Source organism: Lemur catta, chromosome 3 (genome assembly GCF_020740605.2).
Source record: "Lemur catta isolate mLemCat1 chromosome 3, mLemCat1.pri, whole genome shotgun sequence".
NCBI lineage: Eukaryota > Metazoa > Chordata > Mammalia > Primates > Lemuridae > Lemur > Lemur catta.
Window position 1 is genome coordinate 102,350,156 of NC_059130.1, and position 22,772 is coordinate 102,372,927.

The 22,772-nt window shown below is 50.5% G+C and overlaps 1 protein-coding gene across 1 annotated transcript in view; it reads left to right on the forward strand.

Annotated features, from left to right (window-relative positions):
* Positions 1 to 22,772, forward strand: part of CSMD2 (CUB and Sushi multiple domains 2) — a 572,570-nt gene that overhangs the window by 175,866 nt on the left and 373,932 nt on the right. Inside the window, 1 exon segment of the mRNA XM_045548313.1 lies at positions 20,447 to 20,641. Within this exon segment, the coding sequence (XP_045404269.1) occupies positions 20,447 to 20,641 (195 nt within the window).

Genomic DNA, 22,772 nt, shown 5'->3' on the forward strand with positions numbered 1-22,772 from the left:
TGAGCAGAGACCTGAAAGATGTGAACCAGAGAGCTTTGCAGACACCGGCAAAGGGCATGAGGTGGCTCTGAGGTTGGCAGGTTTGAGGAGCTGCCTGAAGGCCTATATGGAAAGAGTCAGGGGCAGCAGGATGGAGGGGGGCAGAGTGACCAACAGTGCTGCTTTGCCTTGACCGAGGGTTTCCTGAGACATAGGACTTTCGATACTAAACCTGGACACATCCCAGGCAAACCAGACTCAATTGTCACCCAGAGGTGGGGTGTGAGGACAGAGGCGGGCAGGGCCAGAACATGCTGGCCCCCCTCTGAGGTCATGGGAGGACTTTGGGTTTTCGTTCTGCGTTTGATGGGAACGGAAGACAGTGACTCGTTTCTGATGTAACAGATACCTGTGAGCACCCACTCTGTGCTGGCACTGCGCCGGGCAGCTGGCGAGGATGAAGTGCCCTCAGTCCCTGCCTTCACCAGGTTTTGGGCTTTTGTGTTCCCTCACGTTGGCAGTTAAGCCGGCGGTGGCACACGCTTCACCATGGCCCTCTCCGTGGCGTTCTCCAGGGATGCTCAGGGTGAACAAAGAAAGGCGTCCACAGTCGTCAGAGCAGGTGTTTTTCTTTTCCATCTAGATCGACAGGACACGATTCCCAGACATCATTCACTGTGGCCGTGAGGGGAGCGTGTGTTATCTGATCCAGAAAATTGAGTGCGGGCTCCGCGTTGCTGGGCACCCGCGTGGGAAGGTCACAGGGCAGGAGAGGAGTCGAAATAAGCGGGCAGTTACGATGCAGCGCGGGGAGGGCGCGGTGGCTGTGTGGGCAGGGAGGTGTCATGCCTGCAGCAGTGAACATCTATTAAACACTAACTGTTTCCGCTTTCTGTTGCTACACAGCAAATTGCTATAAAAGTAACAGCTTAAAACACATTTATTATCTCAGAGTTTCCGGAGGTCAGAAGTCTAGGCACGGCTTAGCTGGGGTCTCTACTCGGGGTCTCACACAGCTGTAATTCAGGGGTGGCCAAGGCTGGGGTCTTATCAGAGGCTTGGGGACCTCTCTCAGGTTCATGTGACTGTTGGCAGAATTCATTCTTTGCAGCTGTGGAGTCGTGGTGGCTGGCTGCTTCAAGGTCAGCGGAAGAATCTCTGCTGCTTTAAGTCTCTGACCTCTGCATCCTCGGGGCTCACCTGATTTGGCCGGACTCACCCAGGATAGTTTCCTGTTCAATCAACTCAAAGCCAGCTCATTGGGGGCCTTAATGACATCTGCAAAAAATCCCTTCACCTTTGCCATGGAACTGTACTTCATCATAGGAGTGACAGCCTATCACCTTCACGGGTCCTGCCCACATCCAAGGGGAGGGGATTCTCGGCGTGGGACCAAGGGGGGGGATGATTGGGAGCATTTTAGAATTCTGCTTATCACACTAACAATGTCAGAGGTGCTTTATACACACATGCATTTAATTCTCAGAACCATCCTATGAGATAGACACTATTACTATCCTCGTTTTACAAGTGAGGAAACTGAGGCAGAGAGAGAGTAAGGCCAAGGTCCCACAGCTGCCAAGAGAACCCAGGGCTTTGGCAGAGCATGGTCTCATGGAACGAGGATCCCTGTGGCAGTCAGGGAAGGAGGAGGGAAGGGGAGCCCACCAAAGTTCGCCTTGCTGTTTCATAAAGTGTTGCCATGGAAACCCTGCATGAAGCATCACTTAAAGAGCTGTTTGATTATTTTTCAGGGTGGCGTCTGCAGGCACCTAGCAGCAGCACAGGCACACGCACACAGTGGCTGAGTTAATGGGTCTCGCAGCAGGCCCATGGCAGGAGATCTGGAAGGTCCATTGATAAAAGAATCTGCTCACTGGCAGGACCAGCGTTCTGGTCAGTGTCCCTGCTGCAGGGAACGCAGATCCGGCAACCATTCAGGTGCCGATGGTTGTGGTGCTGTCACGCTTCAGTCCCTGCAGGCCCGGAGGGCATCCTCTCCCAGCTGCCCGCTCCATCTCCTCCCACTGGCCCGCATTCCTGGCCCCAGCCCTGCCCACCTTTCCTGGGCCTTCTCATGTCAATCTCGGGGTCTTTGCCTCACCGGGGAGAGGGACAGGACCGTGTAGAATGCAGGGAAGTTAAGCCTGGACGCACAGACCTGTAAGATGCCAAACCTGCTCACTCACCCTTAGATGAATTCCAGCTCCCGTCATGACACAGAAAGTCCTAGACACTTATTGATCTCATCTCAGTTGTAAAGCTAGGGCTGGCCTTGCCGCTTAATGCTGCAGGAGATCCAGGGTCATAATTCTGATGACAACGATGACCATAATGACTGCCATCTAGTGCGACTTCTTGCCAGGCCCTGTGCAAAGTGCTTTGTATACATTATGTCTGACTGCTCATTTGTCAGTTCATTCAACAAATATTTATTGAGCGATGACTCCAGGCCAGGTTCTGGGTCTGTTCTGATGAATGGGCCAGACAGGGTCCCTGCTCATAGGGAGCTTATGTTGTAGTGTGGGGAGATAGACCATAAACAACAGGGGAAAACCAGCTAATTGTGGTAAATGCCGTGCACAGAATTACAATGGAACATCCTTGTAGAGAAGACCTGCAGTGATATTCTTCGATTTGTGTGGTGAGAGGAGGCCTCTCAGAGGAGGTGGTAGTTAAGCTGTGCCAGGGAGAAGGCATGGCACGTGCAAAGGCCCTGTGGTAGGAGCTGGCTTGGCTAGCCTGGGGAACAAGAAGAAGGGCTGCTGGGGCCAGAGCATGGTGAGAAAGGCACCAGCAGCCAGCAGCGGCTGGCCAAGGAGTCTCTGCAGACCCTGGGAAGGAAGGTGGGTTTAATTTGAAGGGTGTTGAGAAGCCTTCGGAGGGTGCTGAGCAGGGGAGAGACATGCTCTGACTGTGTTTTAAGAGGTCACTCTGGCTGCTGTGTGGGCCACAGTGGAGTCAGAGTCCAGGCAGCAGGGCTTTGCTGACCCCGGGTGAAGGAGACTGGGCCTCGGGCCAGGGAGGTAGCACAGGAGCCAGAGAGAAGGGCTCAGACTCAGGTCTGGTCGGCAGGGCTGGCGATGGTTTGGATGTGGGGGTGGAGAAAAGAGAGGGTTCTGGAATACTCCCAGGTTTTTGGTATGAGCAACAGGGCAGATAGAGATTCCGTCCTCATAGCCACTGTAAGGCGTATTGTCCCCTGCATTGCAGAACTTAAAAAGCAGGCCCACAATGGCCTGACCCGGGCTGCAGCGTGGACGGCCCTCAAGGACGTTATGCTAAGTGAAAGAAGCCGGTCACAAAGGACAAAGACTATATGATTCCACTTATATGAAATACTTAGACTAGTCAAATTCATAGCGACAGAAAGTAGAACGGTGGTTGCCAGGGGCTGGGGGGAGGGGGAGATGGGATGTTACTCCATAGCAGGTACAGAGTTTCGGTTTTACAAGATGAAAACAGATCTGTAGATGGATGGTGGTGACGGTTGCACAACAGTGAGAATGTTCTTAATGCCACTGCACTGTATACTTAAAATTGCTTAAAATGCTAAATTTTATGTTATATGCATTTTACCATAATTAAAAAAAAAAATCAGGGCCAGGATCTCATAGCTGGTAAGAGGCCAAGCGAGATTTGGACTCAGATCTGGTGTGTTTAACTGCTACACCGCCCTGTGTCCAGGGACACGGAGCCCCAGCCTGGACGCGAGCCCCCCGAGGGCACCAGCCTCAGGTGGGGGGCAGCTCCCACCTTTCACCGGTGTGGGCACCAAAGGAGGAAACCAACCCCCGTGGGACTGGTCCGGCCCTGAAAGTGGGTTGTTTAAATAGAGAGTAGATAGAAAGGAGACCAAATCCCAGCACGTTATCTTGTTGAATAGTATCAACAGATACAAAGTAGCCCTTCAGAAATGATGATTGTGATGGTGATAATGATGAACATAAAGATGACATGAATGCCAGCTCCCACACGTTGGCATATGGGTGCCAAGCCCTTCACACGTACCATTTTCTCAAGCCTCCCTGTCACCCTGCAGCGGAGGTACTTTCATTATCCCCATTCTGCAGATGAGAAGACTGTGGCTAAGTGACATTAGGAGACTTGAGCAAGGCCTCCCTCGGGTAAGCGGGGTGAAAATTCCAAGCATGGTCTGCCCTTCTCGGGAGCCTCCGCGCCTTTCTAGTAACGGCCCAGGTTAAATGAGGAGCCTAATTAAGAAGGTATAACGGTGCTCCCTCCTCGGTGTTCTATTTTTTGGGCCAACTTGAAGGGACACCAAGTAATTATTTCCTGGAATGAGCATCCTCTGCACAGGCCTCAGGATGCTCCACACTCAGCCTCCCGCATGGAAACTGACACCGCATTTGCTTGGCGACAAGTCACAACAAAGCTTTCCGAGTTCCCGCCCCACCCCGCTCCGGCAGCGCCTCGTGGGGGAAAATAAGATAAAACAAAATCAAGCTGAGCTCCTAATTCACATTCCATCTCCAGCAGCTCCTTGATGATAAATAATTCTGGAATTGGAAATGAGGCAGGAGGGAGGGGGATGGGGACCTGGGCAGGGTGGCCCAGCTGCGAGTTCCCACTGGGAACCGTCCTCTCTTCCTCCTCGGGGCGAGTGCGACGGGCCGAGGGTGATCAACCGGCACCTTTGCCTCCTCCTTCTCCTTTTTAAAAAATTATTCTTTTTAGCCGTGGTAAAATACACATAGCACAGTTTACCATCTTAACCATTTACGTGCACAGCTCAGTGGCATTGAGTACATTCACATTGTCGTGCAGTCATTCTGCCACCCATCTCCGGAACTTTTTCATCTTCCCAAACTGGAGCTCTGTGCCCTGTAGTCTGCACTAACTCCCACTGCCCCTCTCCCCAGCCCCGGGAACCTCTCTTCTACCTTCCGTCTCTGTGAATATGACTACTCTAGGCACCTTGTATATGTGAATCCTACCGTGTTTGTCTTCTTGCGACTGGTTTATTTCACTTAGCATAATTTTTCCATGTTCATCCGTGTTGTAGCATGTGTCAGAATTTCCTTCCTATTTAAGGCTGGATAACAGTCCGTTGTATGGACATACCACATTTTGTTTATCCGTCCTATGGGCACTGGGGTTGCCTCCACCTTCTGGCCGTTGTGAGTAGTGCCGCTGTGCACGTCACTCCTCCTCCTCCACCTCAGGCTTTCGTGGGTGTGTACGGTCGTGGGTATTTGGGTGGCCAGGCCTAAGTCAGTGTCTCCCCCAGCCAAAGAACTACCACCTGCTCACCCCTCACCTGGCCTCTCCGGATCTCAACCTGGGCCCTGCAGGTTTCCATAGCAACCCTGCAGCTGTCAGCTGTGAAAGGCAGTCAAGTGTGCTGTATTTATGATCTGGGGCATGTTAGTTGATGTCCATGGTCTTAGTTTCCTAATCTGTAGAAATGAGATCATAATAGCACCATGTCTACTTCACAGCCAAGGGGATGGGTGGACGGAGGTAATACCTGCCCTAGGTCTGTGCCAGGCATCATCGTACTGCGCTGGGTGCTTTGCATGGATTATGTGTCTTGATCCATACAGCTACCCTAAGAGATAGTTACATCATTATCCTCTTTATAGATGAGGCAACTGTGTCTCGGGGAGGTGAAGGACTTGCTCGAGTCCCCGCACCAGTGAGCCCTGCTGCTGGGATTCAGAGCACCGGGTTTGCACTCTTATGCACGGGAAGTGCCCTGGAAATGAGGGGCCAGTCTGACAAGTTTTGGACATGGTCATAGCTGGCTCCTGAGTCTATGAAATCAATACAGATCCTGCAGGGAGCAGAGTCAGCTTGAACAGGCGAGGCCCTTGTTTGGCCGGAACATTTTGAGCTTGGGGCAGGGCTGACAGGTGAGACAGATGGGGCAGAAGCACCAGGGACCATGCCTGGCCTCGGGACCCTGTTATTCCTGTCTCCCTGGGAGGATGACCCATGTGTTTTATCTTTTCTCAAAAGATCCCTGACTCCAAAATGGTAAAGCCTCTCTTGGATTCTAGCCCGTGGATCCCAGAATGAGCCACAGACTCAGTTGGGCTTCTGAGCAGTAGAGATTGTGTTCTGCCGAAAGCTTGGAGAGGGCAGGCTCCTGGGCCAGCCATGCCGCAGCCCTCATGGAAACATGGCGGGTCAGCACAGGTCGTGGCTGCGGCACAGAAAGACCCTGCTAGGATTCAGGACAGGAGAGAAGCTGGTCCTGCCTGTGTGGCAAAGAATGGGTAGGCCATGGTGACCAAATGACACCACATTTCTATGGCTTAGCAAATTGAAGTTCATTTCCTGCTCGTATCTCAGTCCTGGGCACGTGTTGGTATGGTCAGTAGGGGAGCTGTCCTCCACCTGATAATTTTGGGATAAAGCCTCCTTCCCTCTTGGAGACCCACACCCTCGCCCCTGGTCTGGTCAACGACATCCAGCCCATGTGGAAGGAACATGGAGGAGCCTGCATGAAGGTTTTTACAGGCTGAACCTGGAAGTGGCCTATATGACTTTTGCCCGCATTCCACTGGAGAGAACCTAACTACAAGGACATCTGGGAAATGTCTAACCATGTGCCCAAAGAAGGAAGATGGAATTGGGTGGACAGCTAGCTTTTCTTGCCATATGCGGCCATTTAGCAAACATTTACTGCTGCCTGCTGCCTTAGGAAATGTTTAAGGAACACAAGCCCACGGATGTGGGTTCAGTAAAGAGGGGTTTGTGATAAATACATAGTGAACCATCTCTCAGAGAACTGAGTGCATTGAGGTTGCCATCGATGCACTCATTTGTTCTCCCATTCATCCACTATTCAACAAATAGTTTTTGAGCATCTACCGTGTGTTGGCCACTGTGCTATACGCTGGGCTACAAAGGTGAAAACTGTCAGGCAAGGTCTCTGTTCTCAGTGAGCTTACATGCGTGTGTGGATATGTGTGGATAAGCAAGAATAAAAATAAGAACATAAAATGACTGCACATGGCTATAAATGCTCTCTCTGAAGGTGAGGTAAAGCGTGGTGGGGCAGAGGATAGTTGAGGCTGGATTAGGTGTCAGGGTGGTCTTCTCTGAGGAGGTGACATTTGAGCTGAGAGCTGAAGGATGAGCATGAGTGAGCAATGCAGAGTGGAGGACAGAACACTTCTGGGCCAGGGGAAAGTCGTGCAAAAGCCCTGCAGTAGAAAAGAGGTTCATCTACTCAAGGATCATCCAGCACCACTGCTGTAGGCGGGAGAAGGCTGTGGAAGGATCCACTCGTTGGCAGTCAACACTGTAAGTGGCCGGCATCATGCCTGGCACAGAGCAGGCCCTTGAAGGCCATCACCTCACCTCCTTGTGGGAGCTTCAGCCTGGGATGGGCTCCAGCAGTTTCCTAAGTGCAAAGGCACCTTCTCTAGAGTGTAAGCCACTCAAGGGCAGGGAGGGTGCGCCTCCTCCTCGTCTGACCCCCAGCACACACCAGTTTGCAAAGACATCAGCTGCATGAGCCAATGAATAACAGAGTGACAGTGTCCCCAGCATTTAGACAGATTCATGTCACTTCGCTCAAGGGGAGGCAGAGAGAACTAGGCCTGCCTCTGGAGCCCTCCTGCAGCCCTGGAGACGCGTGCCAACAGGTCATCCTAGGGTGGGAAGGCCAGAGACCTGGCCAATGTCAGGCAGGAATGACCACAAGTCAGGATGTCAGATAGAGGACAAAGGGCAAAGAGAAAGTGGGGTCCTCGGCTGTCTAGAAACACCCCAGGGTTCTGGGTGATGCTGTGACTCCAGGGTGCAAGCAGTTAGGAGCTGGGATTAAGAGCTTGTCTGTCTTTGGTAAACCCACAATGGTGGAGTGATCAGGTCCACAGTGGTTCTTTGTAGACATCGAGGGCAGTGCAGACTGTCTGGGATCTCTCATCCCCGTCCTTCCCTGAGTGGGAGGGAGACAAGATGCCCAGGGACCCGGGCAAGGCTCCATCTCCATGCATATGCCCTGTGCCCCAGGGCAGCCACAGGCCAGGTCTGGGGGGAGTGCTGTTTCCTTGATTTCACCTGGGGAGGGGGGAGGGCTGGTAGCACTGTACTCCTGGGCCCTGGGCCCTGGGGCTGTCAGCAGCCAGGCCTTTGCTGGGAACATCAAGTCTTGCCCAACTATGCCAAGCACTGGCTCCTCAACTCTGTCTGCCTTGGTCCCCCTCAATGGCTCTCCCACATAAATACCCATATGTCTCACCCCCACCTCCCCACACACACCCACACACCCACACATCACATGCTTGTACAAGTTACGCATGTATGTACAGACATACACATGTGTAACACCAGGACACCAGCATGGCTATAGGCCCTGTACACACACACACATACAGACACACACACATGCACATGCTAATGCATGCACACACACACACACACACACACACTGTGCTAGGGAACATAGAAGGATACAGTTTTGCTGGAACATTGGGTTTGGGGGGACACAGATGGGGCCAGCTCATGGAGACCTTGAGGGACACTCCAGCGAGCTCGATCTTGCCCTGTAAGTGATGAGGAGCCCCCAGAGCACAGTAAGGAAAGAGCCATGATGCTACCAGTTTTTTAGAGCATGGGTTGGATCAGGGCAGTGAAGAGACCATCTCCAAGTCCAAGAGGAGAAGGGGAGACAGGCTGGGGCTGCCCTGGGATGGGGGCAGACTCGAGAGGTGGAAGGAAGTTGACTCAGGGGGTGGGGTTGAGATCAGATGAAGTTTGGGCTTGGATGGCTGGAGGGGTGATGGGCCGGTCCCAGGCACAAGGAGCCCACGAGGAGAGGCAGGTTTGGGGCAAGGGCAGGAGTTTGGTTTGGGCCATGTGCAGTTGGGGGCATCTCTGAGACTCCACGTGGGTAGCGGGACCTGAGGCCTGGAGCCAGGAGGGAGGTCTGGGCTGGGACTCTGGCTGCAGGCAGGCAGTTAGGAATCCATAGCACTAGGGCCGAGAGCCTGGACAACATGCAGTGGGGGCTTCTGTGCTCTTGGGTGTGTGCCACTCCTTGACCTGGAACGGCCTCCCTTCTCTGCCAAGACCATGCTGAACTCCTCCAGGGGACTTCTCCACGTCACCCCTCCCCATCATCCCTGAGGCTGTGAGCCACTCGTGGTGGGTGGTGGCAGCACAGGGTGGCCGAGGAGAGGGGCAGAGATGGGCCCGGGCCCACTCATGGGCGGGGTCACCTCTAGCATCTCCCTCGTCATTTTGGGGCTGGGTAGGACCATTCATGAATTATGCTTATCAGGATCAAAGGGAGGCCTTTCAGACTCCAGGCAGCAGGCCCCTGCCTGGCTGGACAAGAGTGGTGTGGGTCCAGGTGATGCCGCCTGCCTGGAGGAGCCAGGGATGGCTTCCCGTTTCCAGCTCTGGGGGTCCTCTGCCCTCCCAGCTCCTGTTCCCAGCTTCTCTCTACTTCAGCTCCGGCCTGTCCCATACTTCCAGGGAACTCCAAGGACTTAAATGTAATCACATCCCGAATTAACTAAGCACTTACTGCATGCCAGGCACTGTGATAAGAACTTCACCTGTTTTATCTTCCTTAATCCTCTCGACAGCGCTCTAAGCTGGGTGCAGTTCCTACCCCCATTGTATTGTGAGGAACCCAAGATGCAGGGAGGTGGAGGAACTTGCTATTTCAGTAACACAGTTGGGACTTGAACGTGGGCCCAGAGTCCACCTCCAGAGTGTGTCTCCAAAGTCCACTCTCCTAACCCGTATCTGTTACATAGCAGAGCCTGGTCCGCTTCCTGCCTCTGTGACCTCAGAGGACCTGAACAGATGGTCTCCCCCTGCGTGGGGTCCTCCAGGAAGCCTTTGGAGAGGTAGTCAGGCTCCAGAGAGGAGTGAAAATGAGTGGAAAAGCAAAAGGCGGGGCCCTTCCTTCCCTACTGTTTCCGATTCCCAACCTGCAAAACGTTCATCCAGCTCCATCACTGGCCCAGTGGGGGGAACCTGTGGGAAATGGCACCTCAAAGTGACTTCCCAGCCAGCAAGACAGTCCTGTGACTTACCGCCCTTCCTCTGCTTCTTCACTGCTATGAGTAAGAAAGAAGGTGCGAGAGTCGGGCCGACTAGGTGGACATCCCAGCTCCCCCAGTTCCTGGTTGTTTGAATGTGAATGAATTACTCACCCTCTCTGAGCCTCAGTTTCCCCACCTATAAAATGGGCACAGTGCCCACCTCAGTGTTGTTATGAGAACTGTTAATAAATGAGACAGGACCAGTGTGAAGTTAGTCCGCACAATGGTGGGTGAGCAAGGGGGCTGATGCTGAAGAAGACGGGGAGGAGAGTGGGACTCACAGGACACCCTATGGGGACTCACATGCACCCACCATCTTTTGCAAAAGGTACAAGAAGCAGGTGGTTGACAGTGGTCAGAAGCCTGGCTTCTCAGTTCCTCCTCGGGCCCCTCTGTCTAGCTCTTCTAGAATGGAAAGAGGCCAAGAGGTCTGGAGCCTTTGGAATGTGTTGCCTCTGGTGGGACGCAAGTTCCACTGTCTCTTGCCTTGAGAAGAGAGATGGCTGCGAGGGACGCTGGCCTTCAGGGCCCTGGGCGGGGAGATCGGTGGAGGAAACAGGAGCTCTGGGGCTCTGCTGGCCCAGGGATTGGAGGTGGGGTTGGGTGTCGCTGTGGGCATCCCAGATGGCGCTGGGACTCCAGGCAGCACTTCCCCGCTAGCGAGCAGGGTATGAGGGACTGAGCCCCAGCCTTGGGGAAGGGCTGCATAGCCAGGTCCACAGCAGAGCTCCCACCTGGGGAAGGTTAAGGAGAAAGCTAGGCCAATTACGTACGCAGCCAGGGGGCACAGCCCTGTCGAGGGATAGAGTGACCTCCCAGGTGGGCAGACTCACCTGTAGTTACAAGTCCCAGCCTTAAGGCAGGACTCTGGCCAGGCACAGTCTGCTCCTCTTTGAGCTGCTTTGCCAGGATTGGTTCAGAGCTGAGGCCACAGCGGGTGACATTGTGTCTGCACCTGGGTAGGGGTGAGGGCCAAACATGGCTGGCCCTGGCTACAAACCTCCGAAAGTCCAGGCGTACCAGGCCTGAGGGTCATTCTGCCCCAGCCAAACAGAAAACATACCCTGCTATCAATGCTGCCAAATGAAAAGAAAGAACACATCTTGTTGTCCTTCAGTAGCATGTTGCATTCAACTGGAAGTGACAAGTTTACCTCTTTGGTAAGAATTGATCTTGTCACCAGAAGTTACTGACTAATGGGCCCTGGAAAACCTCAGGCCATTGTTGCCCCCAGAAAAACCACAGGTTTGCATGTGCCAAAGGGAGATCACGTTTGTAAGGGAAAAAAAAAAAGAAAAGAAAAAGAGTGCATTTCAGTTCCATTTCACAGGACAGTTCAGAGGTTAATAGGTGTTACTGAAAGAAAAATTAAAAAGTCAAGAGAGTAATTCTATAGTCTAATTTTTGGAAATTCTGGATTAAGCAATGTTAAGCAAGGTTTCTATCCTGTAGAAACTCTCAGATAAACTCATGAGCACTGAGTTCTTCAAAAGGAGAGATTTTTTTTTTTTTCTGCAGTCTTTTCCAAAATCACCTGGCCCACGGAATGATTTTCTCATGGTGTTGTGTTCTCAGCCAGTCTTGTGTGGAACACACTTTGCATAACATGTCCAGGCTCCATTCTGCAATTAATCAAAGTCAGCCCCCAATTGCATAGTTAACTATTCGAAGCTTAACATTAACAGGAGTTTGCAATGTTTCCCCATAGGGTACTGCTGATTCTCCATGTGTTCTTATGTCGAGACAGGGTTGGTAATTCCTGTGCTGGGGCGTGGGCGGGCAGGGCAGGCTGAGTGAGGCAGGGCTGGAGGAGTTAACAGAGGCCACATCCTGAAGGACCTGCCCCAGCCTAAAGCTCTTCCTCTGGGAGGCCAAGACAGGCTGTAGTCTCCTGAAAAGGAAGTGGCACACGGTATTGGTTTGGAAAAGCTGAGCATCCCTTAGAGAGCGGCTGCAGGAATAAGGAGGCAGCGTGCCCCACCCCTGGAGTCTTCCTTAAAGGCGGGGACTAGCCCTTCCCCTTTTCCTCTTCTCCTTTTCCCCAGAAAAATGCCCCCAGCTTTTTAAGAGGTTAAAGTCTTTGATGCAGAGGAGACACCTCTTCCCTCTGGGTCAGGGTTGCCCAAATTGGCAAATTAAAATGCAAGAAGAGCGCTTAAATTTGAATTTCAAATTACAAATAATTTTTTAGTATAAGTAAGTCCCAAATAGTCCAAGGGACATCCTTATGCTAAAAAAAAGTATTTGTGTGTCTCTGAAATTCTAATTTAACTGGGTATCCTGTGTTTTATTTGGCAGCTCTACTCTGGGGCCTGTGATGTTTCCTTGTGGTGTTGCTCCCAAAGAGTCGCAGGCCAAAGAGAGGAAGCCATGGGGTTCTGGGTTAGGAAGCATCAGGAGAATTCTGCTTTGAGTCTCTGTGGCTCCACTGATGGGATGATAGATGTCTTTGCAGCCCCAGCTAGTCTGGGTTGGGGGACAATGGCCAAGGAGAGATCTGATTGAGTGTGGGTCAGGCTTGTTCTAGGCCTGGCAGGGAGAGGGTCTCTGAAGGTGCCCAGAGTACTGGCTCCATGCTGGGGAAGCAGTGAAACAAACACAGGCTTTTTTTGTGTGTGTGTGTAAGAGATATGGTCTTAACTCTGTCTCCCAGCCTGGAGTACAGTGGTGCGATCATAGCTCACTGTAACCTCAAACTCCTGGGCTCAAGCAATCCTCCTGAGTAGCTGGGACTATAGGTGTGCGCCACCAGCCCAGCTAATATTTTTATTTTTTATAGAGATGGGTTCCCACTATGTTGGCTAGGCTGCTCTCGAACTCCTGGCCTCAAATGATCCCCTCACCTCAACCTCCTCAAGTGCTGGGATGATAGATGTGAGCCGCTGCACCTGGCCCAAACACAAGCCTTGAATCCTGGGAGATCTAGGTTATAACCTGGTAAAGGGCACAGGCCCTGAGGTCAAGTGGCTTGGGATTCAACCCCAGCTTGGATCCTAACCTGCAGTGTGGCCCTGGTCAGAGTTAGCCCAGCTGTTCCTCAGTTTCTCCCCCTGTAAAAAGTCGTAGCACCTTTGTCCAGGTAAGATGAGATAGGAGAGTGTAGGAGTGCTGAGCAGAGGGCCTGGCTCATATGAAACACTTACAAGGTGACTATTATTATCATTATTATCACTAGTTGTGTGACTCTTCAGCTCTCTAAATTCAACTCTCTTTGGTAAAATGAGGTTCATAGCTAAAGACTAGCTATGAAGACCAAAAATAAATCCTATGTTAATGGAGAGAGTGGGGGCTGAAAATATACCATCCCTTGCCCACCTGAAGCCAGTGCAACGCCCACCTGTCCTCAGGGCCAAATTGTAAGAGAAAGGAAATTCGATTTGGGTCTCAGTCCTCAAGTGCCAACTGCTTGTCCCTCCCAGTCCCTCCCCAGTCACCTCTAGCCATGACATTATGACATTATTTACAGTCTATCAAGATGTGTTCTTGTGGAATCTTATGGTTTATACACAACACCAAGGCTATTAGTATCAAGGAGGGCTTCACAGAGGAGGTGGCCTTGATGGAGTTTGCCAGATGGAGAATTTGAAAGAAAAGTAGGGGGTACTTGGGGAACCTGTGGTTTAGAATAGCAGTGGTGCAGGGGACACGATGGAGGAGCAGGAGGGAAGGCAGAAAACGTCAGTGGGGCTCAGCTCATGGAAGGGTGAGGCTGCCTGAGCTGAAGCTTTGATTTAGCCTGACAGCAATGGGGAGTCCCAAGGCTTTCTTTTTATTCCTATTTCCTTTTCTTTATCTTCGATTCATCTTTCAAACTCTTGCATGAATCTCCCAAAAGGCCAGAGGGCCTGTGTTTGCCTGGGCGCCTTGGTGGTAGGGAACCCACTTTTGGCACGTGGGCACTCGGCGGTGTCAGTGGGGCAGAGCCATGATGAGTCTGCCATTCTAGAAGGCTCCATCCAACATCAGTGGGGACAATGCCTTGGAGGGGGTCAGGCCAGTGGTGAGAGGATCGGAGTTGGATGCGAAAGCCCAGGGGAGAGATGACAATGGTCTTCAAAGGAGAAGGAGGGACAGGGCTGGTGTGATCTACGAAGGACAGGGAATTCCAGGGGAGCGGCCAGGCTTGCTGCTGTTGGAAGTAAAAGCCCTGCAACAAGACAGGCTGTGGAGACTGAGCAGTTGAAGCTCAGGGAGATACACCCAGCTGGGCTAGTGGAGGAACTGCCTTGAGGAGGTTCCTGTGAGTCGTTCTCGGTCTCAGCTTTGCCGTCTTCTGGAGTGGCCCGGGCTCTCTGAGTCAGTAGTTTTGGGGACAGGGTCCAGGCATCAGTATCTTTACAAAACTTCCCACGTGACTCTGGTGCTGAAGATTCCAAAATCACAAACACGCGCCAAGAGAACAGGCTCGTGGCAGAGAGCTGGCGCCTGACAGTGAGCAGGGAGAAGCCGGGCGGGACGGGGCCCACTTGTCCTGGGCTGTGAGCCTCATCTCAGGCCCCGGCACCTCTGCCTTTGTGTGACTGACAAGTAGCAGGAAACGTACAGGACAGAGCTAGAGGTCGACTTGCCTGGTTGTGGCCCAAATCCTCCCCCCTAGGAGAGTGCCTATGAGTCCCCTTGAGGATGTTTCAAGGTATACTAGTCACCATGAACTTCATGTGGAACGGTCAATGCAAGAATGGCTTAGTGCAGGCAGAAAGAACGTGGGCTCAGCCGCCAGGCGCTGGGTAGAAACCCAGTTCTGCCTCTGCAGCGAGCTGAGTGGCCTTGGGTAAATGTCCCCGCCTTGGGGCAACCATGCTTATCTCAACAAGGGATAATAATAGCACCTCTCTTACTAGGTTGTTGAGAAGATTAAATAAGACCATTAAGTCATTCAATAAACTTTTATCAAGGTATTATTATACACCAGGCACTGTTGTAGGAACCAAAACATAGATAGCAGTGAACAAAAGAGACCCAAAAAATGCCTATCCTCATGGAGCTTACAGTGTAGCAAAGAGAAACAAACAATAAACAAATGGATGTATCAAACATAAAGTATATATAATATGTAATATATGATATTTATGAATTTTCTATAATATATGATATAGCATATAAAATATATGATGCTATATATCAAATATATAATATAAATATATATCAGATGGGTGGAGAGAAAATGGAGAAAGCAAGTATAGACAACTCTTTGGGGATGGAAATATATGCAAAGTACTTGACCCTGAGGATAGCACCGTGTAAGCTTGCAATAAGTTACATTTAAAACAACAAGCAGCTAAAAATAAGGGAGTTGTAAAGATTAAGGAAGATACTGTGCGGTGCAGAGGTGCCTAGCAGAGATCCAGTACTCAGAAGATCATGGTTTTTATTACTCCCTCCTTTAACACTGCCCAGTAACCTCAGATCACACACATATATGCACATACACACATATGCACGTACACACACACACACACACACGCAGCACTTTCTCTTCTTTCCCTGCTGAGCATTGTGGGAAGGCTAAATCCTCCCTAAATCCTTCTTCCCGGCTATTCTGCCACTTTGTATCAACTGTGTGGCCATGGAGATGAAACAAGTTACTTGATGGAAGATAAGAAATCAAAACATATGGAGGGTGCTTGTCCAGATAGCATAAATGACTCTTCATTATAGCATGGGAACCAGAGTCTCAAATTAAAAATAAAAGAAGGCATGATGTAGCTTTTGCTGCACTTCAACCACAGTGGAGATTCATTGTCATACAATCACTGAGAATGTTGTGTTGATTGGCAAGAGCTGAGCTTTGTAGAAGGGACAAAATTCCCCGCAGATAATCTACAATGGAATTGTTCAATGTCAGGCACAGCTCTAATAATATTGTTTGGGGCTGCGTTGGATGTAAATACCTCACTCTTCATTTTGTAAGCAATCAAAGGGAAGCTTGATAGATGGGAAGGCATGAACGGTTATAATAGTATCTGTGCCGAAAAACACACGAGCAAAGTAAAAAAATCAAAGAACATTGTGCCTTAGAAAGGCTTCACTTTGTGGCTTATCTCCCATCTCCTATGTCTGTCCAGCAAGTAGCACATTAGACACATAACAAAAGACCACACTTTAAATGTTGCCCTTGACATTATTAAAAAGTACAGGATTGGCAAATCAGACTGGAAAAAAATCAGACTTCTAAATCTGGGCAGTCAGACAATCTCCTTTCATGTTGTGGCAATGCCTGCAATGATAAAGGGGGGAAGGGGACTCTTAATATTCTTAATAAAACACCCACTATGTGCTTGGGTGCTTTGCCTCTGTCAGAAGTAGTATGATTCCAATTAAGAGTGCTGAATGATAGAGCCAGAAAGACCTAGATTCACATTTTTTAGCTGTGTGGCCTTGGCCAAGCAAGTTAATTAAGCTCTCTGCTCAGTTTTTCACCTGCAGAATGAGGATAATGCATAACCCACAGGATTGTTTTAAGGATTAAGTAAAATAATGTTTTAGTCCAGGACCTGAAGGCACTCAGAGGAGGGTGTTATAAATTTTAAACTACACAACAGTGCTGTTATGGGTTGAATTTTTTCTTCTAAAAAGATATGTGGAAGTCCTAACCCCCAGTACCTGTGAATGTGACCTCATTTGGAAACAGTTTTTTCAGATGATCAAGTTAGGATGAGATCATGAAGATATGCCCTACCCAATAAGACTGGTGTCCTTATAAGAAGGGGAAATTTGGACACGGAGTCACAGTGGGAGAACACTACGAGAACATGGGGGATTGGAGTGATGTATCTACATGCCAAGGAACATAAAAGATTGCCAAAAAGCCACCAAAATCTAGAAAGAGAAAAGGAAGGATTCCCTTACAGGCTTCAGAGGAATCATGGCTCTGCTGATACCTCCACTTTGCACTTCTAGCCTCCATAACTGTGAAAAAATAAGTTTCTGTTGTTTTCAGCCACTTAGTTTGTGGTATAGCAGTCCTAGCAAACTAATACAGCCTTATGAGAAGAAAAAGTATCCCCATTTTCAGATGAAGAATTGAAGCCCAGAGAGGTCAAGTTTACAGCTCAAGATCACTCCGGCAGAGGTGGTCAGGCTGGGATTTGAACCCCAGCCTCTCTGAGTCCAAAGTCTATCCTCTCTCCATTCATGTGTGGCCTCCAATCACAGGAGCAGAGCTTGGGATAAAAAAACAAGGTAGGGCTGGAAATGAGCCCCCATTCATTAAACCCGGGTCCCAGTGGAGGCACCAGGTCAGAGTGGTCTGATTATGAACAGCTCATTAAGTAAAGAGCAGTGAATGTTTGAGAGTGACTTTTTAGGAAGAATCGACTTTTATTTATGGTGACGTTCCAGTCATTAATTTCGAAGGAAGAAAGCCCAAAGCAGAAGCAGGTTCATTAAAAATTTGACATTAGTAATTTAATTAAATTGGGTCTTTGCATCTCGTTGCAGAAAATGAAACGTTAGTTCTACACCAGTTCTCAGCTCATTTCCCCTGGTTGGCTCCCTCCCCTCACCTTAGCTTGCTTTCTTCTCCAAATGTTTACCTGCCCTGCCCCTCCCACCCCCAACACTCATAAACATGCACACATCACAGTCACTGCCTCCGCGTTAAGCCATGGGAAGCTCCAAGTGAGCCAGCAGCCGGGGATCATGGGAAGCTCCAAGTGAGCCAGCACCAGGGCATCATGGGAAGCTCCAAGTGAGCCAGCACCAGGGCATCATGGGAAGCTCCAAGTGAGCCAGCAGCAGAGGATCATGGGAAGTGGCAAGTAAGCTGGCAGTGGGGTATCAATCATGAGAAATGCTATGTGAGCCAGCAGCACAGGATCATGGGAAATGCCAAGTAAGCCAGCAGCAAGGGATCATGGGAGGTGCCACGTAAGCCAGCAGCAGGGGATGATGGGAAGCTCCAAGTGAGCCAGCAGCAGAGGATCATGGGAAGTGGCGAGTAAGCCGGCAATGGGGGATCAATCATGGGAAATGCTATGTGAGCCAGCAGCACAGGATCATGGGAAATGCCAAGTAAGCCAGCAGCAAGGGATCATGGGAGGTGCCAAGTAAGCCAGCAGCAGGGGATCAATCATGAGAAATGCTATGTAAGCTAGCAGCACAGGATCATGGGAAATACCACGTAAGCCAGCAGCAGGGATCATGAGAGGTGCTAAGTAGGCCAGCAGTGTGGGATCGTGGGAAATGCTAAGCTGGGCCTACTTTTCAGAGGTAGAGAATGGTGAGGAAGAGCTCTTCATTCCTTAAGATTAATCATCCCACAAAAATATAAGCCTCTGAGGGCTGAGACCACTGCTGTATTCCCAGCACCAGGCACAGTAGGCCCACAATGAATCTCTGTTGCATGAAAGAATTAATACATGAATGAATAACTCCCCAAACGGCTAACTAATGAACATACCAATATGTTCCTACAAGTGCCAGGCACCATGTTAGTCTCCCAGGATACGCCTGTGAGCCAGAGCAGGCCTGTGCCCTCATGGCCCTGCCGCCCAGTGGAATGAGAACATCTGCCAACTTGGGAGCACCTACTGTGTGCCGGGCACCATGCCAGCCATGCAGCATGTATATTGGTAACCGCCTCAGCCACTAGATGTTATTGGCCTCACTCCTTTCTCAGTTGAGGAAACTAAGGCTCAGAGAATTCACGTGAGTCAAGATCACACAGAATAAGACAGTGAGAGCACATGGTTTCAAATCCAGATCTGGCTGGTTCCAAAGTGTGCCAGTTCCCTCCACACTGAGCTGTTTTCTCTCAGAAGGGGACGAGAAGGGAGTGGAAAGGCCCTCCTTTGGAGGGTTCTGAGATCATCAGGGCTGGTAGGGAGGCTCCTGGGAGGCTGGTGCCAACAGTAGTGTGGCTATAAAGAGGATACTGCAAGGGCTTGGGGACCCCTTGAGAGTCCAGGCCCACCCATCTCCACTTCCTCATCATTGCCACCCACCCTTTCACTCCAGGCTCCCTGAGCTCCTAGGTTATCTCTAGCCTCAGGGCCTTTGCACGTGCTGTTTGCGCTTTTTGGCCTAGCTAATTCTTACTAATGTCTTAGGGTTCTGCATAGATGTCACCTCCTTCAGGAAATCATCTCTTACCTCCCACCCCTATCCCCAGCCTCCACTGACTGGGTTCCACCCTGCCTGGTCCCTATTCCATCATAACCCTTAGTGTGCCTTTACTGTGCACATCTGCCAGTGGCCTGGGAGCTTAGATTCACTAGTGTTGTACTCACTGTGCACCAGGCCCTGTCCTAAGCACTTTGCATACCTGAACTCATTTATTAATAATTCTTACAATAATTAAATTGGCATGAGGAAGATACTGTTGTGATCCGTATCTTACAAATGAGAAAACTGAGGTGCAGAGTGGTTAAAAGACTTGCCCAAGGTCCCACAAGTGGTGAGCTATCGAGTTAGAAGTGAACCCAAGCACGGTGGCTCCACAAGTCTGTACTATCCACCACCCTCCTGTGTGGCCTCTCACATTCTGATAAATCCAAGCCAGGTGGGTTAATGGAGAGGTTTGGACAGTGGTCTGGGCATGGCCAAAACCCCTTGTCCTCACCCTATGGGGAAATCTTGGAATGGTGGGAGTTGTGGACTTTCAGGGAATAGGCAGCTCCAACTCGGGAGAAAGGCAGAGAGCAGGGGGAGCTGGGTCAGGGGGAACAGGTAACTTACAGGCACAAAGGAGCTGTCCTCCCTATGTCCTAGTTGCTGGGTCATGATGCTCTTCTGGTCTTCCTTACTAAGACCATTTCTTCTAGATAATGGGGTTGTACTCACAGCTGGCCCCGACTGCTTTGGCTCCAGTCCCGCACTGCATTGTACCCCCCAACTCCCAATTTTCCCCTTTAAATAAATCAGTTTGATGAGAACTATGGTTCTTGTCTTCCCACCTCACTGCCTATTCCAGCATCAACCAACCCCTTCAATTCCCCTGCACGTGCTAGGCCAAAGTACCCCTCTGGCTGCCAGGGCAGACCACACCTGAAAGAAAGGACACTGGATTTAATGAGCACCTCCTCTATGCCACGTTCTGTGTCCCTTCCATGGTGTTTGGTGAGAAGGAGAGGAGTCTGAAATCAGACCAACCATGCCCAAGAGATTAAAGTGACTTCCCTGGGGTGGCATCTCTAGTGATCAGGACAGACATAATTCACACCCAGGGCTGCACATTAAAAAAGCAAGAAACCTGGCTGTCCAATTGCAGAGCTCATGTGTGGGTCCTCCTTAACATACGACCTCTTCTGAGTCACCCGTTCTCTGAGAATCAGCAGATGTGAGAGGTGAGCAGATCCGCAGTGGCCAACCACGTGCACAGAAGAAGAAATGAGTCCCAGGGAGGACAAGTGGCCTGGGGAGGTGTGGCTAGGAAGCCAGTGTCAGGGCTCGAAGCCAGCTCCTGGGCTAAATGTTTCTCCCTTGCTTTGTAGTTCTCCCCAGTCACACGTGCGGGAACCCAGGGAGGCTGACCAATGGTGTCCAGCAGGGCTCAACCTTCAACCTTGGCGACAAGGTCCGCTACAGCTGCAACCCCGGCTTCTTCCTGGAGGGCCATGCCGTGCTCACCTGCCACGCTGGCTCCGAGAACAGTGCCACGTGGGACTTCCCCCTGCCCTCCTGCAGAGGTAGGTGTCTAGAGAGGGGTCTGAGGGAGTGGGCATTGGCCAGGAGGGGATGCCAGAGCTTCCGGTAGGATCCAGTCTCAAGGGCAGAAGCTACACCTCAGCAGGGCATGGGACCCACCATGGGGAGCCCAAGTCTGGGGAGCACTGAGGGTCCACTGGTCCCCCAGGTTTTCTAGAGGCTTTTGAGCCTCACCTGACCTCCTAGCCTTCATGTGTGCACCTAATTCCCTTCCCCTGCATCGACAAACTTATTTTTAGCCAGTCTGCCCTCACCTGCTACCCTGCTGTCTCAGATAAAACATCGTTTCTCTTCCCCTACAGACCATCCCTCCTCTTGTGCAGATTGCTCCTCCAACAGCTTCCGTACTGACCTCACCTTAGCAACTGTTCTCTTCTCTTTCTTATAAATCCACCCTCTCTCCCTGTTTCATAGTTCCTTCCTCTCAGCCTCCAAATATGCTCAAAACCACTTTAGCTCAACCACAGCCCCCCAAAAAACCTCTCTTAAATGCTATGTCTGCCTCAGCCTCCCAGCTAGAGTGAACATGTTGTCCCTGTTTGTCCAAGACTTCCCCATTTTCAGTCCTGAAGTCCCACATCCTAGAAGCCCCCTCAGTCCCAGGCAAACCACGGCATTGGACACTGTATTCATTGGTCACCTGTCTTTTCCTTACTGTCACCTCCGCCCCCACTCATAACTGCCATGTGTGTTTCTAAAATAATTTCCAGTGGCTATCTGATGATAAAAACAGGCTGGGCACGGTGGCTCACGCCTATAATCCTAGCACTCTGGGAGGCCAAGGTAGGAGGAATGCTTGATTTCAGGAGTTTGAGACTAGCCTGAGCAAGAGTGAGACCCCGTCTCTACTAAAAATAGAAAAATTAGCCAGGCACCATGGCTTGCACCTGTAGTCCCAGCTACTTGGGAGGTTGAGGCAGGAGGATCACTTGAGCCCAGGAGTTGGAGGTTGCAGTGAGCTATGATGATGCTACTGCACTCTACCCAGGGTGACAGGGCAAGACTCTGTCTCAAAAAAATAAAAAATAAATGCATGATCACTTTTAAAAGCTTAGAAAATACAGAAAAGAATAAATAAGAAACAAAATTTGCTCATTTTAATCACAAATTCTATGTATTTCCTTTTTATCTTCTAACACATATTGCACATATGCATATAGTACAAAAAGTACATAAATTGAGATGATAATGCATGTAGATAATTTTTAACCACCTTTGAAAAGCTACCACATTGCACAGTGGCATCTCCCACGCTGCCAGCAAAGCCCATCCAGCCTGTCTTCCTTTTACCTCCATTTACTCCGCTGTAGGCTGGCCTTTGCCCCAATACTCTGTATCCTGCCGCCAAATCAAGTGGGAATTGTCTTTGCCCTTACATTTCTTGACCTCTTGACAGCCTTTTGCACTAGTGACCACCTTTTCCTTCTTGAAACTCTCATCTCTGCATTCTGTGGATCCAGAACATCTATATGACAGTCAAGGAGGTGAGAATGATTGGTGTAAGTAGCTCCTCCTTTGGTTCCAGTTTTACTTTTCTCTTGGAGGAAGCTTTTCTGTAATTACTATCAAAAGACTAGCTCCAGGGATAAGCAGTTCCCTCCTCCCACCACATGCACATACTTTTTATTATGGACTCCAGGGATGAAAATTACTTGGCACATGTACCTATTCCCCTTGTTCCCACTCGCGTGGCAGACATAATTAATTGCTCATAGCATCCCTTCTCCCTGAGTCCAGGCACAGCTGCGAACATCTTCCCAATAGGCAAGCCACAGCCCATTGGTCTGAGTTGCTGCATGACCTCACCTTTGTTTACCCCTCCTCAGCCAATAGAGCCAGCCTCAGGCATGGTGATCCTTCTTGGTGGAGCCCAGGGGCACTAGAGTCCCATTTCCTGCCTTCCTAAGTCCCGTCCTCCCAGGCTCCATTTCTAACTGGGGACTTGCCTCTTTTCCAGAGATTGACATCAGGAATGACCAAACCCATCAGGTGAGACCTTGGCCCCTACAGGTGGCTGGCCTAACCACAGCCTGATGCCGCTGTATCTGCCCATCCTTACAGCATCTGTACCCGCCCACCCCCTGCCCTGGGGATGTGACAGTTATCATTCTG